General features: G+C 54.8%; 1 protein-coding gene across 8 annotated transcripts in view; it reads left to right on the top strand.

Annotated features, from left to right (window-relative positions):
* The window catches only part of Cdh23 (cadherin related 23), a 369,425-nt gene that overhangs the window by 246,758 nt on the left and 107,473 nt on the right, over nucleotides 1–15,194 (top strand). For all 8 annotated transcript variants that reach the window (XR_015440528.1, XR_015440529.1, XM_087185444.1 and 5 more), the window contains exons 17-21: nucleotides 683–810; nucleotides 5,372–5,444; nucleotides 6,470–6,586; nucleotides 10,009–10,121; nucleotides 11,071–11,178. Coding sequence is in view for 6 of the 8 variants with exons in the window: in XM_087185444.1 (XP_087041570.1) it covers nucleotides 683–810; nucleotides 5,372–5,444; nucleotides 6,470–6,586; nucleotides 10,009–10,121; nucleotides 11,071–11,178 (539 nt within the window). In the remaining 2 variants the exon portion in view is untranslated. The remainder of the gene's footprint in view (nucleotides 1–682; nucleotides 811–5,371; nucleotides 5,445–6,469; nucleotides 6,587–10,008; nucleotides 10,122–11,070; nucleotides 11,179–15,194) is intronic.

The following is a 15,194-nucleotide window of genomic DNA, read 5'->3' as shown; positions in this document are numbered from 1 at the left end:
TAGTTGTGTCAGAGAAATGCAGTCACAGAAATGCAGCTCTGGGGCTGGGGGTGCAGCTTAGTGGAAGAGTACCTGCCTAGCATCCTGAAGGCCCTGGGTTCAATCCCCAACCTTGCCAAAAAAAGAGAGAGAGAGAAAAGAAGCAAAAAAAGGAAAATGTAGTCCTGTCCCTGGAAACCCCAGCCTGGTTTTCTCTGTAAAATCTAAATTCCTCTTTTAAAAACTTGAAAGTCCCAGGGGTCTGCCCACCTCCTCACCTGACCTTCTTTACTGCTAAAAAGAACCCCTAGTTTGATTTTATGCTACTAAAGCCGTCATGTTATGTCCTGTGTCCACACAGAAAGCTGCAATTGAGTATCATTGTTTTGGATGTGGCCACACCTAGGCTCCTGTCTATTATGTTGCTGCCTGACCTTGGCCAAGTTACTGAACCTCTCTGAGCTCAGTTGCTTCATCTGTAAAGTGGGGCTTACCTTACCACATTAGTGATGGCCCAGTGGGCTCAGCACAGTCCCTGGTGCAGATTAGTCCATCAACAAACTTAAGTGAAGACCAGGAGGAGGCTCCAGATGTTTGGAAGCTAGAGGGGAAAACAAGGCAGTTGTGGTCTGGGCTGTGCCAGCCACACCATCTCTGCCCAAAGGGAAACCCTGAGGTCTAGGCCCTGCTCCTGTCGTTCCAGTGATCAGTGTGAGCCGCCCCCTGGATTACGAGCAGATACCCAATGGGCTGATCTACCTGACGGTCATGGCCAAGGACGCTGGCAACCCCTCTCTCAACAGCACGGTCCCTGTCACCATCGAGGTGTTTGTAAGTACTCAGGGGTGATAGGGCCCATGTCCTCACAGCTCAGACTGCTAAGCTGCTGCCTGCATGATCTTGGAGACAGATGTCCCTGCTCCAACTGTATGGGACCCCAGGGCAGGGGACAGGCTGGGAGGAAAGGCGTCAAGCTCCTTCATTGATGGCCATGCTCTGTGAAGTTCAAGGGAGTGACTGGAAGGTCATCTTCCTCCTCCAACTCTCTCTGCGGCCCTCTCTTCCTTTGGTCTCCCCCTTTCCACTCCTCTGAAGACGAAAAGGGGCTGGAAGCTGACCACAGCTTGTCTGACATGAATATCAAGCACACCTCCGTGCTTTCCCTGTCGGAAATTATCACTCTCTGAATCCATCTCCACACTGCTTCATTTGCCTTGTGCCGATCCTCACAATGCCGGGGACACAGAGCATGGCCTGACAGGAGCCAGAGGGCTCTCCCCTGGGCCCCGAGCACCCCAGCACACACAGGTGCCCCATCTGCAGGAGAGGGTAAATGTGTGTCCGTGAGAGTTAGTGCGTCATGGGCTCCGGGGGACTGTATCAGATTGTCAGGTTCGAAGACACGCTGTGATTCAACATGAGCACAGGAAAATCTCCCTGGAACAGGCTTGCTGCATGGCCTTCCTATCACCTCAGGCTTTGCCAACAGCCCCGGCACAGCCCCACATCTGTGTTTAACCCTTGTCCTCACCACCTAAGGCCCAAGCCCCAGGGCCAGATCCCAAGTGGGAAGGTCCTAGTCAGGGCAAGAGACCTTGCTCCTTGCTGAATAGGGTGAGGAGCTAGGAGTAGGGAGAAGTCGTGGCCATGCCTGGGGAGCCCCCAGGTAGGCAGTGGGAGCAGAAAGGAAGAGGTCTCGAAGGACCAGGACAGCAAAGGGAATCCCAGAGAGCCAGGGCCCTACTTCTGGGGTCATTGTGCCTACAAACTCTGGCTTCAGGGCATGGCAGGGGAAGAGAAGAGGACATCTCATCCGGAGGAGCCCCAGAGCTGGCCTGTCGTGAACTTAAAACACCTCCCCCCACCCGACCCCCATCCCTTAAAGGCCCCCTGCCAGCATGGCTCTGACCCCAGCCACATCTCACGGACTTAACCTTGGTTTCCCGGTCTTGACCCCAAACCTTCTCTGAGCCTGGCCACACTTGTTACCCTGCACACCCACCCCTCCCTTCCAGCCAGCCCATCTCTGTGCTCAAGCTTGTGTGCAGGGCACCTGGGGCCCGGGAGGACGCGCAGGTGGGTCGATGCCTGCTGTTGAACCCAAGACACTGAATGGGAAGAGGGGGTGGCTTCTTCATGTGGCTTTGAACTTGGCTCCATTACCCCTAGCTTTGTGACCTGGGCTTCCCACCTTTGTGAACCTCAGTTTCCTCATCTGCTAAATAGGGGCGATCGCCATACCTGCCTCACATATTGCTGTGAGGGTGACATGAGATTGTCACATCATCCTCCCTTGACAGCTGGGGACTTGGCATGTTGGCCGTCAGTGCAGCTGATGACAGTCACACACACTGGGGCAGCAGCAGGCCGAACTTGTCTCTGCAAACAGAAGCTCCAGTGAGTGAGCTCTGGAGCAGAGGGACCCCTCTGGGCTTTGGGAAAGCAGACTGCCAGAGGGTAAGAGGAGGGGAGGTTTAGGGAAATAGGTTAAACCCTGGGGCTGCACAGGCACAATCAGCTGAAAGCAATTCAAGCCTGGATGTGCCAGGCTTGGTTTCTCATCCCCATTCTACAGATGAGGAAGCCAAGTTTCAGGGAGGGGAACATAGCTGGCCCAAGGTCACCAGTGTCTTCCTTGCTGCTAGTAAACAACAGAGCTGGGATTTGAATAACTTTTTTTTTTTTCTGAGAGTCTTGCCACGCAGTTCAGGCTAGCCTTGAACTCACCACTTAGCCCAGTCTGCCTTCGAACTCATGGCAATCCTCCTGCCTCAGCCTCCCAAGTGCTGGGATTATAGGCCTATACCACCACACCTGGAAGAGCTGGGATTTGAACTCATACCTGAGTGACTCCTTGCTGACATTCTTCTCACCACATGCATGGGACAAGAACCTTGGTCATGGGGCCAGGGATTTAGCTCAGTGGTTCCACTGCCTGCCTCTCAAGCGCAAGGACCTGAGTTCGATCTCCGGTACCAAAAAATAAAAGAACCTTGGTCATGACATATGACTGAGACCAGTGCTTCTCAAAGGTCCTCATACCCAGGATTACCTGGGAACCTTCACAAAGTGCAGACTGTTGTCTTATGGGACTGAAGTAGGACGGGGGCCCTTCATTTCTGGCAAGCTCCCGGTGGTGCTGATGGCTGGTCAAGGACCACACTCAGACTCGCAAAGGTTTTAAAGGTCTGCTCCCTGCCCCAGGACATCTTGAACCCCAGGGACTGCCCCACAGCCCAGACCCATCCCAACGTGCGGCTCCATTACAGAAGGGGCAGGGCAGGGCCTCTTCTCCTTCTGCCCAGCCCCTGGAGAGTGGGAGCAGAGTCAGCAGGAAGAGGAAGGGCTGGGCCAACCTGTTGCCACTGCTGTACAATAGTGGGTATCAGCCTCCCTGCCTGGTCCCAGGAGGGGACTCTGTGCAGGGCGAGAGGCACAGGACTCTGCCTTGTGCAGTGCAGCAGAAGGGGCCCCGCTGTCAGATTCCCCACCACCATCACAGGGGGTCACAGGGGCTCACACTTCCCTTCCGAGGCCACCCAGCACCCCTTGCAGCCAGAAAGGCCAGCAATAAAGACAGGGACCACTGGGTTGTGAGTGCACACGACTATCCCCAAGCAGGGCTTCGGGACAGAGTCGTCACTCGTGTCTAAGGACCACACTTGAAAAGGTCACTGCCTGCGGGTTGATTTTGCAAGTGGGTGGTTTTTAAGTAGCTGTCACTTGGCTAAGCCACCTCCTCCCTCCACCAAAAGGATTCTCAATTGAAAAAAAAAAAAAAAAGCCTGGTAGTTGATGGAGCTCTTACCACAAAGGCTGGGAGTGGGGAGGGCAGATCAGAGCAGCAGAGGAGCAGGTGAAAGGGGCCAGGTGATTCCTTTTGTTCCACTGCATGTTGGTTTTTAATAAAGAAGTCAAATTCAGTTTGTAGATTTCCCATTAGAGGACAATAAGCTTTTGTAGAGGGAGCCGCTGAATTAGAACTAATAGCGAATGCAGTGCCAGGATCCGGGGAAATATCACCGCTAATAAGTTTCTGCCTCGCTCTCCGTCACTGACATTCTTGGCGCGTGTCATGCAGCCAAGTGGAAGCTTCCATGTGTGCAGATGGGACACTTGTGTCCACACCAGGGACCAGGCAGAGGCTAGGTGTGTGGTGGGATGTGGCCCTTCCAGGGAGTTCTGAGACCACCAGTGCCCAGGGCAGAGGGTTGGCAGGGGCCGGTGCACAGTCAGAGCCAGGGGACAGATTTGGGAAGAATTGGAGTGTTCCCTTTTGAGGTTTTCGGTAAAGTCCCAAGGGATGGACAGCTGGCCACGTGTCTTTGACTCCTTCCTGGTTACTCAGCCAGAAGGGACTCCAGCAAAAGGGGCCTGGTGAGGGACAACGCTTACCCCCACCCCCGCCAAGAGCCCTCTGCTGCTCCATGAGAGACAAAGCCCTCAGTGAGGGGAACCACCTCCCCCAGATAGTGATTCCTGAGCTCTACAGTGTACCTTGCAGGGGTGGGGAGAAGGTGGTAAGAAGGCTCAGCGCCAGGGGCCCAGAGAGGCCCCCTAGAAGAGGGGACAGGGAAGATTCTTGGTGAGTGATTGCAAAGCCATTGGTGAGCCTGAGAGTCTTCAAGGCAGGAAGGCGCCTTGATTGAAGAGGACTGGGCAGGTGTGGAGGAACAGCGGTGCTGGAGGAGGCAGGGCCGCACCTGGTCCAGGCTCCCCGAGATGGAGCCTCCCCACCACTGCTGCCTGGTTCAGACCCCACTATGTCTGCTCTGGGCTTGGTGAAAGCCGGTCCAGAGAACAGAGTGCCCCAGAGCTCGCTAGAGCCAGGGCAGGGCTTACCAGGGGGCAAGGAGCCATTGCTCACGTGTGTGAGGGAGGCCTGCTGACTGTGCCTGAACTGGCCCAGGGCAGGAACAACCTGACCACACCCTGCCCCTGCCCACTTCACTGCCTTTAGGGTTGGGGATGCTCCTTTGTCCCTTTTGGCCAGTTCCTAGAACTTTCCACCATCTTGGCTGGGCTGGGAGGAAAGCTCAAGTGGGCATCCCAGCTTGGGAGGCTGGTGACTATAGAGCAGTAGCCCCCGAACAGAGCTTGGCATTCAGCAGGAACACTGGCTGGGAGCCTGGGACACTGCAGGTTGTGGTCAAGCCCCACTGTCGCCTCCATTCCCCATCTCCTCATCCCTCAGCACCCCCTCCTGACCCTCCAAGTTTCCCCAAGGCCTGTCCTGCCTCCTTGAACCATGGCCTGCCAGAGAAAGTGCCCTCCCCCAACCTGGCTCATTACACAGACAGGCCAGATCTCCTCAGGGCCAGTGTGCCCAGCCTGCTCCCTCAGTGCCTGCCTTGGACACCTGGCTCCTGCAACCCATCTGTTTTCCTTCCAGGACGAGAATGACAACCCCCCCACCTTCAGCAAGCCTGCCTACTTTGTCTCCGTGGTGGAGAACATCATGGCAGGTAGGGGCCGGGCAGGGGGTGGGAGCCCAGGGATGGGCAGCTGGAAGTCACAGGGCCTACAGACTTCTCTGTTTCTGAGGCCAGGCAGCTTGTGACCTATCAGGCCATTGGGGCCATCTGGTTACCTGCTGCTATTTATAGAGCACCTGCTCTGTGCAGACCCTCAGCTGGGCACTGGGTCCTTGCTCTCCTGCAGCTACTGCCCAGCAGGAAGAGAATAAGGATGGAGGATTAACCAGGCCATCTGGGTTGGAGAGTGCAGAGGGTCTCAGGTCCCAGGAGCCATGAAGGGTGGCCTTGAAGCATGTTCCTCTGTGAGGGCCAGGCCCAGCCTGCAGCCCCAGGACCACCTGCCCTGTGCCCAGGCTCCAGGCATATGCTCTGGTTTAGGGCAGGCTGGCAGCTGCACCCTTGCACCAGGATGTGCTCCCTTCATGGGGACACAGCCTATCTGGAACTGCTGTGGCCCTGGAGGACAGGGTGTGTGCAGCCTCAGAACAAGCCGCTCTTAGGGTCTCACCAGGGCTCTGGGAAAAGCTGATCTCCGACTTAGGATTCACGTAGATGGAAATGAAGGTGAAGCCCTTAACTGGACATTAACGAGAAAGTAAAAGCCCTTATAAATTCCCCTGTGAACAAGATAAAACAGAACCAAAATTGGATGCAATAAATGTGGAATAATTTAATACAGAACTTTATTTCTTTTTAACTGAATGTAAAAACTTCGAAGTCTGCATGTGAGCGTAATTCAGAGGTCAACCAGACAGAGGGGGAGGCAGCTGTCTACTCAGCTTGGGCCATGAAGAAGAGTCAAGGGGAGACGGGCCAGATCCATCCCCACCCCGGCCTCACTCTCCCATGGAGCTGTGTCCGTCCTGTCCCCCACACACCTCAGGGATTTGGGGCCCAAGAGTGGTGGCTCCCCACCTCCCTAAAGCCTAGTCACTGGGAAGTTTTCTTGGCCTGGCACCAAGGCCTGGGGCTGTGGGCCCAGAGTGAATAACACCCCCTTTCCTCCCCGCAAGGAGCCACAGTGCTGTTCCTAAATGCCACGGACCTGGACCGCTCCCGGGAGTACGGTCAGGAGTCCATCATCTACTCCTTGGAGGGCTCCGCCCAGTTCCGGATCAACGCCCGCTCCGGTGAGCCCCAGCCCCGGCTCTGTGCTCCTCAGGCCACACCAGGGTCTCCTTCTGTTCCTATGTGTCCGCAAAAGGATCCCTCTCAAGGGCAATGGGTCCTGTTAGGTTGCAGACTCCGGTTCACATGCTACTCTTCGGGGACATGTTTACTTACATCTAAGTGTCCCTCCCCTTGCTGGGATCCTGGCTTCTCTTTGTATGCACCTGTGGTGTGCCATGGTATAGGTGAGAGTAAATGAGTTACTATGGGAACACAGTTAGAATAGGCCCTTAGTATGGGCTAAAAATTGGCTCCATTCTTTATTTTGTCTATTCACCTAGCACCCCCGCCCCAGCTCCCTGCTCATGTAACTCTTCTTCATCACTCTCTGCCTCCCGTCCTCTTTCTACCCCCGTTTCGGCCTGGGGAAAGGAGCAGAAAGGAGCTACGGGAACCTCAGGCTGTTCAGCCAGCCTGGGAGGGAATGCAGGACCCCTGTATTCACTCAGAAGTGAGTATGGCCTGCTCGGAGCCAGGGGCGGGTGCAGGAGGCATAAGATGTGGCCCTCGGGTCTGCATCAGCTTCGTGAGCATGCACAGCCCTTGCTTACAGTTGCATGATTCTATCTGAGGGAGCTGCATCCAGACACCAGGAAGGGAACCCCAACACTCAATGGCTTCAGACAGCAGCAGCCCACAGCTGCCCAGTACAGGTGGTCAGTGGGTGCCCTGCCCATTCAGGCCCCTTTGGGTCATGGATTCAACATCCCTGCAGAAGGAAAAGAGTACATGGACATTGCGCCAGGGAGAGTTTTTGTGCCAGGCCTGGGAGTGACATGTGTCAGTCCTGCTCACAGCCGTTGGCCAGGACAGGCAGTGGCCTCACCTAGATGCCAGGACACCTGGGGAACAAGTCCCTGCCTGAGAGCCACAGCCAGGGTGCAAAGGAGCAGGAAGTCTGGGGACCATTGTCCATCCTGGCGCATGTGCTCAGAGGCCCAGCAGGGCTCCAGGCCTTCCTGTTAAACACACCGACCTGGCCAAAGAAGGTCTTTGGTCTCCCTGGAAGCTCGGGGGCAGATGACTGGTGCTGCTGTACACAAGGACTGAAGAGAGGGGCCTGGAGCCGCAGTGAGTCTCACCTTGCACCTTTGAAAAGGCAGGGCCTCCCGCGGGAGCGTCCACCTCCGAGAGCCACGTCTCCAGACACTCAGAGTGGCACAGTCCTCCCTTAGCACCTGCAGGGGGAAGGCTCCAGGGCCCCTGTGGAGACCACGTCCCTTCTGCGAAGTGGTGTAGAATTTTCATGTAGCCCAGCACATCTTCTGTTACACTTAGGTCACCGTTAGGTTCCTTGTGACACCTAGTACAATGTGAGTGCTGCACAATGAGTTGTCATTGTGTATTGGTCAGGGGATAACAAAAAAACCTGTACATGTTCAGTCCAGATGCGATTTGTTTCTGATCCACGGTCAGTGGCATCTGCAGATGTGGAGATGGTATCAGTAACACGAACCAAGGGCCTGGCACCGTTCTCAGTTCTCCAACAACATCATCTCATTTCACCCTCCACCGTTATCCCCACTTTCCAGATGAAACAGAGCCACAGGAAAGGTTAACCATTTCACCAAGGACTCACAGAGCCTGAGCTGCCAGCTCCAGGGCTCAGATGTTTGCTGTGTCACCTGAAGCCCATTAGAGCCACGTCCTGCAGCAGTGGCTGAGCAAATCCAGGCTAGGGACTCCAGCTCCTGCCCAGGGCCTGTCATGACGGCACAGACATTTGCTGCTGCCCTAACCTGGCTCCTCCAGCTCCAAAAGGGGAAACAGTTTCCTCTGAGCTCCTTAGTCACATTAGCCAGGCCCTCTGCACAAAGGTGGTCTTAATTGGATCTAATTTCCCAGGCAGGAGAGGCCATTGATCATGCCGACAAGTTCATGTTAAAACTTTTTCAAGATTCATTTTTTCCTCACCTTGCCAATTAATTGACACCACCCCAGTGGGGAACATGGCTCAGTGGACATACCTTTGCCAGGCTTTGACTCCTGACCTGTTCGCTGCCTCGTCCCTAATCCCTGGCTCCCTGCTCAGCTCTGGAGTGGCCAGAGGACAGGCCAGTGTGTGGGGGAGGGAACTATCAGAGCAGAAGGGGCCCTAGGGACCACCTGGCCCAGCTTCCTTTTTTTATGGTAGAAGAAACCAAGCACAGAGAAGTTGGACAACTTGCCCCAGGTCACACAGCTTGGGATAAAAAGATGGATAGCACACAGTCCCTGCCCTTGGAGACTCTCACAGTGCATGGGGAGGGAGTGATCCTTTTCTGAATGTCAGAAGCTTCCCCTGTGGTTATTTCATCTTCAGAGCACCTCTGGTTGGAAGGCATACTGAGCTGCATTTTACAGATTAGAAAACTGAGACCCGACATTGCTAAGTACTATTTCCAAGGCTAAGCATCTGGGATGGGCCTGAGCAGAGCCCAGATCTAGGTCTCCTGTCCTCAGGAGGATGGAGGCAGTCCCCAGTGAGTGGCCATGGTGATGGGTTGAGTTCCACTCCCACTGCCCCCACCTGCCCCCAGGAGCTGGATGTGCGCTGGATTCCAGGTCCTGTGTTCAATGCCATTAAGGCAGTGCCTTGAAACGGGCCCTGGCGGGAGTATTTACACCACCAAGATCTGCAAATGCTTGTTTTTCTTTTGGGGAACCAACTGCCAAACATTCCCTCACACCCCTACCCTACCAACATTACACCAACACACAAAGAAATGCCAAAAGTGGCTGTCAAAACTGCTCTATTTTAAATGTTTTTATTTAACAGAATAACTTGTTTACACACTAAAAAGTCACAGCGATACAATTATGCTATCCACAGGCTAATTGGGAAATTATTTTTATAACTATTACTTCTCAATGCACCATAGGCTTAGCCGTCCAGGGCTGAGTCGCTGGCTGGGGTTTTCCTTCCTGTCAGCGTTTCCTGGGACTTTGTGAATAAACAGCACCCGGTGTTCTTCTAGGGTTTGCATGGCATTCACCTCACTAATCTCATATTAGTCCCTAACAATGTAGGTCCTTTTATGGGTCCCTTTTAACCAGATGAGAAACTGAGGCAGAGAGGATCAAGTAACTAGCCGCAGGTGAGAGAATCAGTAAGATAATGTCAGGCCTGAACCTGACCAAGATCCCTGTGACCCCCAATCTGCACACCCTGGCCCCCCAGGACTGGCCTAGATTGCCCGCATCTACAGACGCCTCGTAGCAGATATTGCTGCCCAGCTCTGGGGTCCCAGTGCCGAGCGTGGCTGCTGTCCCCATGATCAGTGTCACCACCCAGCACACACACAGACCCAGCTGTGTCTCTGTGGCTCAGACATCTCTCTCAAACCCATGCTCACCCCTCCTTCCCACCTTCACTTCCCTCTTGTCCTTCTGCCTCCGCCAGGTGAAATCACCACCACGTCCCTGCTGGACCGAGAGACCAAGTCGGAGTACATCCTCATCGTGCGCGCTGTGGACGGAGGTGTGGGCCACAATCAGAAAACGGGCATCGCCACAGTGAGTGCCCCCACATCACCCCCCACCCCAGCTCATCCTCAGGGTGTCCCCAATCCACGGTGAGGCATCGTGAGAGCAGGCTGAGGATGTCCCAAAAGGGCTGCTGAGCAGGTGGAAGAAGGCATGAGCCCCAGAGGCCCTCTGCCTCAGCACCTGCAGGAAGCAGAAGCCAGAATCCTGCCACTCAGCCCAGGAACAGGGACTTGGCAGGTCCCTGGGGGCTGCTTGCCCCCCACCCAAACCCTGTGATGCTGAGAAATAACGCCCGGGTTCCCCACCATCAGCATGGGCCTAGAACCCCATCTAAAGCCCTGCTACTCCAGAGAGCAGAGAGCTAAAGGAAGGAATTGGGAGTCCCTGAGTGAGCTTGTGGTCACAGAAGGGGATAGGAAGTGAGAACAGAAAGGTGCTCTGTGGGAGAGGAAGAGGACACCAGGCACCTCCCCTCCTTGTTCCCTGTTGCTGTCTTGGACTCTCCCCAGGGCCCTCTCCTGACCTCTCTCCGTGGTCCTCACCTCATCCTTGCCCACCCAGAGGGGCTGGGGCCTTGGCAGAAGACCCCACAAAGCCCTCCTCCATCAAGGCAGGCCCTGCTAAGAGGAATCAGAGCCCTATAAATAATTCACCTGGTGGCAAGTGAGCAGCGAAAGTGCTTGCCTTGTGCCTGAGACTGGGAAGCTCAGGGGATTCTATGTGATCTATACCCTGTCAGTAAAGTCCCCAGTCACAGCAAGGATTTCAGGGGTCACTCTCCCTCCTAACGGGACCGCCCTCTCCTGAAGGGACCTGGTGCCATCCTGTCCACAAAAGCCTGGGACCTGCCCAAGCTGCCCACATTTGGGGAATTAAGGCCAAGATTCTCCATAAACCTCTGAGGGCCCCCACAGGGCCCTCCCTGACCATAACCAACTTGCCAGTGCACCCCACAGTGCCCCCTGTGGCTCCACAGGTGAACATCACCCTCCTGGACATCAATGACAACCACCCAACCTGGAAGGATGCTCCCTACTACATCAACCTGGTGGAGATGACGCCCCCAGACTCCGATGTGACCACGGTAGGTGGGGGCACAACGGGACTGCCAGGCTGCCCCTCACAGGGAACGTGTGTCCCTCCTCAACCCAGGTGGCCAGCTCACAGCGGGGCTGATGGGCTTGCTGTTTTCCCCAAGCTGGCTCTTGGAGCAGTTTGAGGAGCTCTCTTACATGGTAGAAGGAGTCAGAGGTCGAGGACATCTTCGCCCTGTCAGTTGGCATCAGGCTTTGTCAAAGGGAGCTGCCAGCACCCTGGGGACAGTGGCAGGGATCTGGTGCTGGTTTGGCTCATAGCTGCACTGCCCTGTGACCCAAGGACTCTGGCCACACCCTCAGGAGACTGCCCACCCTCAGCTCTCTCCAGCTCTGCCCCCTACACTAGCTCAGGGCAGCCCAGCAGAGATTAAAGGTCACTCCCAGAATCCTCTGGCCCAGGACCGGCCGGGTTCATACCGGTGGACTATGTGCATGTGTGTCCAGGTGCCTGTGTATAGGGCTGCCACTTGGGGTGGAGGGATGCAGCACCAAAGGCAGTAGGCTTCTAATGTCCTGGGGCAGGCAAGGGAGCAGGCCAAGTGCCCCACTTGCTCTGCTCTGAGATTTGCATCTGTCAGGCTCTTCTCCCTCACCCTTGTGCCTCATTTGGCCTCATTTAAAGAGCCTGGTCCCCAAATATCCAGCCCCTCCACCACCCAGCCAGCCCTGAGATGGACATGAGTACTGACAGCTCATGGTAGCTCTGTTTGCTGAATACTGGGGACACAATGACCCCCTGCTGAGGGCTTTCATAAATTCTCATCTTCATCACAATTGGGACTCAAACCCAGGACCAGGCCCCCACCTTTACTCCTCTGCTGGCTCTGGGGTGCTCTACAAGTGGCCCAGGTCCTGAAGAGCTGGAGAATGTGGGTGGGACTGGAAATTTCCTTCTGCCTCTCCAGGAAGGCTGCCTCACCCAAACCCAAGCACCCTTGGGCCCCCAGCCCTCATCTGCCACTCCCCCTAGTGACAAGCGCCAGCGGGGTCCAGATGGGAGAGAATGTCACCCTGGGAGGGGGACTTTGAGCGTAGAGGGCTTGGCCATCACCCCATCCTGGCCTCCTGTCCATGTGCTCAAGCTCTGAGGCTCTCAGCTGGTGTGCGTGTCTCCTCCTGAGATCCAGTGCTGTGGGGTAGGGGCCAGGGATCTGGAATCTGTGCTTTCTCAAAATCTGAGTGGGAGATCCCTTCCTCACCAGGCCCAGGTGTGGAAGCCCCTCTGGGCACCCGGCCTGGTGAGCACTCTCTACTGCCACCCAGTAGTCACCTGGGCCCTGGCTCCAAACCACTCCTGCCTGCCTGGGGCCAAGACCCTGGGAGCTGGGGCTGGAAACCCACCTCAGACACCTGTCAACTGCTCCCTGAGCTTGTGCTTCCTCCCAAAGGAAACTGGGGGCAGTAAGGGAGGGGCTCTATAAGCAACTGGCTGCCTGGTGCACCAGCCAGGGTCACCAGCCAAAGTGCCATGACCAGAGTCCACTTGCCGGCCAGAGATGTGCCAGGTGAGGTCCTTGGTCTGGGCATTTCTGAGCTCTGGTCCAGGGTGGCCCTCTCTGGCCTCTAGACTTGCTCTCATCCTTCTGAGCCCTTGGCAGGTATGGACATGGGCTGGGCTGCTGCCCAGGGCCTCCTCATTCTGCAGAGGCCTCCACCTCTGGCCCTAGTGAGCACCAACTGTGTGCCAAGCACGCGGGACACAGGCACAGTAGGGCACAGGAAGCACCAGAGCCTTCAGGGAGCCTCAGGTCACCCTTCCTGTGAGCCCCACCACGGTTCCCATCCCACTAGACCTCACAGCCCAGGATGTGCCCCTTCATCATCTCTCAGCAGGTGGAGGTGCGTGCCCCTCAGTGCAGCGCCTCATGGCTGTTCTCAGGCCCAGCATGGGCATCCCTATGGGCACTGGAGCTCTGCACTTACCTGTGGTCATGTTTTAACCGAAAAAAAGAAAAAGTAAGGACTCAAAAGTTCGAAAAGAAAAGGGCAAAATCCCCAAGTATGATGGTATATACCAGCAATTCCAGTATTCTAGGAAGCTGAGGCAGAAGGATCACAAGTTCAAGCCCAGCCTGGGCAGCTTAGGTAGTTAGAATGATCTTGTCTGAAAATAAACAATTAAAAGTGACTGAGGATGTAGCTCTGGGTAAAGGCCCTGGGTTCAATCCCCACTATCAGTACCAAAGAAGGAAAGGAAGGAGGGAGGGAGGGAGGGAGGGAGGGAAAGAAAGAAAGAGAGAAAGAGAAGGAAAGAAATACACAAAATCAAAATTAAAACTTGTCTTATTAAACATCTACCAAAAGTAATGTGGAGCTGGAGATGTAGCTCACAGGTGCCACGCCTGCCTGGCAAGTACAAGGTCCTGAGTTTGATCCCTGTTACTGCAATAAATAAACAAATAAATAAGTAAAACCGAAGGGCTACGCTGTCCATGACCAGGAATGAAAACCAAGTAAAATGCAGTTCTAAATTGTAGAATTAGTCTACTGACTAAGTGCTGGAAAAAACTGAGAAAAACAACAAAGGTAATGTGGCAGTTTTAGTAATAAAAAATAGTGTTTGTGGAAATTTTATTATATCCAAGGACAAATTCTAGGTTAGATTTTCTAGAATTCTTGAGAATGTTCCAGAATTCTGTGGAGTTTCTAGTTATACACAGTGATTGCCAGAAAGTCAGAAATCAAGAAGCTTGCCTGTTAACCAAATCATTCCAAGAGGAACAATTATAAAAATCCTTTACATGCAATGAACTCCACGTGTGCACATATATGTACCTGAGTACACATGGGAGTATGTTTTTGATACCTTTGAGGGGCCCCCGGAACCATCTAGGCCTCCTCATTCGTCATGGTGAGGCAGGGCTGTGGCTGGGACAGAGCAGGTGGTGGCTGCAGGGAGGGACCTTCCCAGAGGACCAGGTGACGCGGAGGATGTGATACTGAGTGGGGCTGGCCCACCTCTGTGTCCTCTGTCCCCACATGCACATGTGCAGGTGCATATGTGTGCATACACTGACACTTCAGTTTCCTGCACACCCAGCTCTACCCCACCTTGGGTCCTTTGCACACACTCCCCCACCCGCTTCCTCCCAGCTGGCTCCGTTTCCTCTATCTGTCCAAGGCTGGAGTGTCCCCTTTGCCCTTCTCCACACTTCCTTTCAGAGCCATCCCACACTCTGCTTATTTGTTTGTTAGGTCACCAGCTTATGAAGAGGCAGCTAGCTCAGGGATCATGTGGACAGCCTCTGGTTCCAAAGTGTCTAGGTTCTAATCCCAGCTATGCCTCTTATGTGCTGTGTGACTGTGGGCAAGTTATTTAGCCTCTGTGTGCTCCAGTCCTCTCTAGAGGACAGGGCTAGTAAGAGTCCCGGCCTTCCAGAGTTGTTTGTGGTCAGTACTTGGGAATGGTCAATAGATGGCAGCTGTCACCATCATCACCTTCCTCCTCCACTGCAGTCTCCTCTGCCATGCTTACTGTTGAACCCCACTGCCAGGCACATTGTGGGTGCTGAGACTACTTTAAAATACGAATGTCTGACCTTTTGTCCCCTTCCCGCTCAGCCCCCAGCTCTCAGGCTTGGCTGGAGGACACTAGGCACCCAGCTTAGGCTGTACTGAGGGCTCCCCTCTAGTGGGGACACTGGCCCTGGCCTGGCCCCAAGCCCCGAGCCCCGGGCGTTCCATCCTGGTGATTTCTAGGTGTGTGACCAGGTGCAGGCACCAAACGTGTCCACTGCCTGGCACACTTGCAGGTTGGCCGTCTCCGTCTGCAGGGAGCATGTGGCCTGGCTCTCACGGGCACCTGCAGCCTCCTTCAAGGGTCTGTCTGATGGGCATTGATTTAGAGCCTTTCAAAGCCCTCCAGCAAAATAAAGCCGAGGGAGAGGGAGAGAATTATTCCCCGTCAGGCCAGGAGAAAAATGACGAGCATGAAATGGGAAATAAATGAGAGGAAAGTGGTGAAATCTGCAGAACTGCCCAGCGGGGACCCTGTGGGAGGGTT

Source organism: Heterocephalus glaber, unplaced genomic scaffold (genome assembly GCF_053883595.1).
Source record: "Heterocephalus glaber isolate CG9 unplaced genomic scaffold, H.glaber_assembly_v1.0 deba00001497, whole genome shotgun sequence".
Classification (NCBI taxonomy): domain Eukaryota; kingdom Metazoa; phylum Chordata; class Mammalia; order Rodentia; family Bathyergidae; genus Heterocephalus; species Heterocephalus glaber.
The sequence above is the reverse complement of the archived record's forward strand: the minus strand, read 5'-3'. Positions and strand labels throughout refer to the sequence as shown.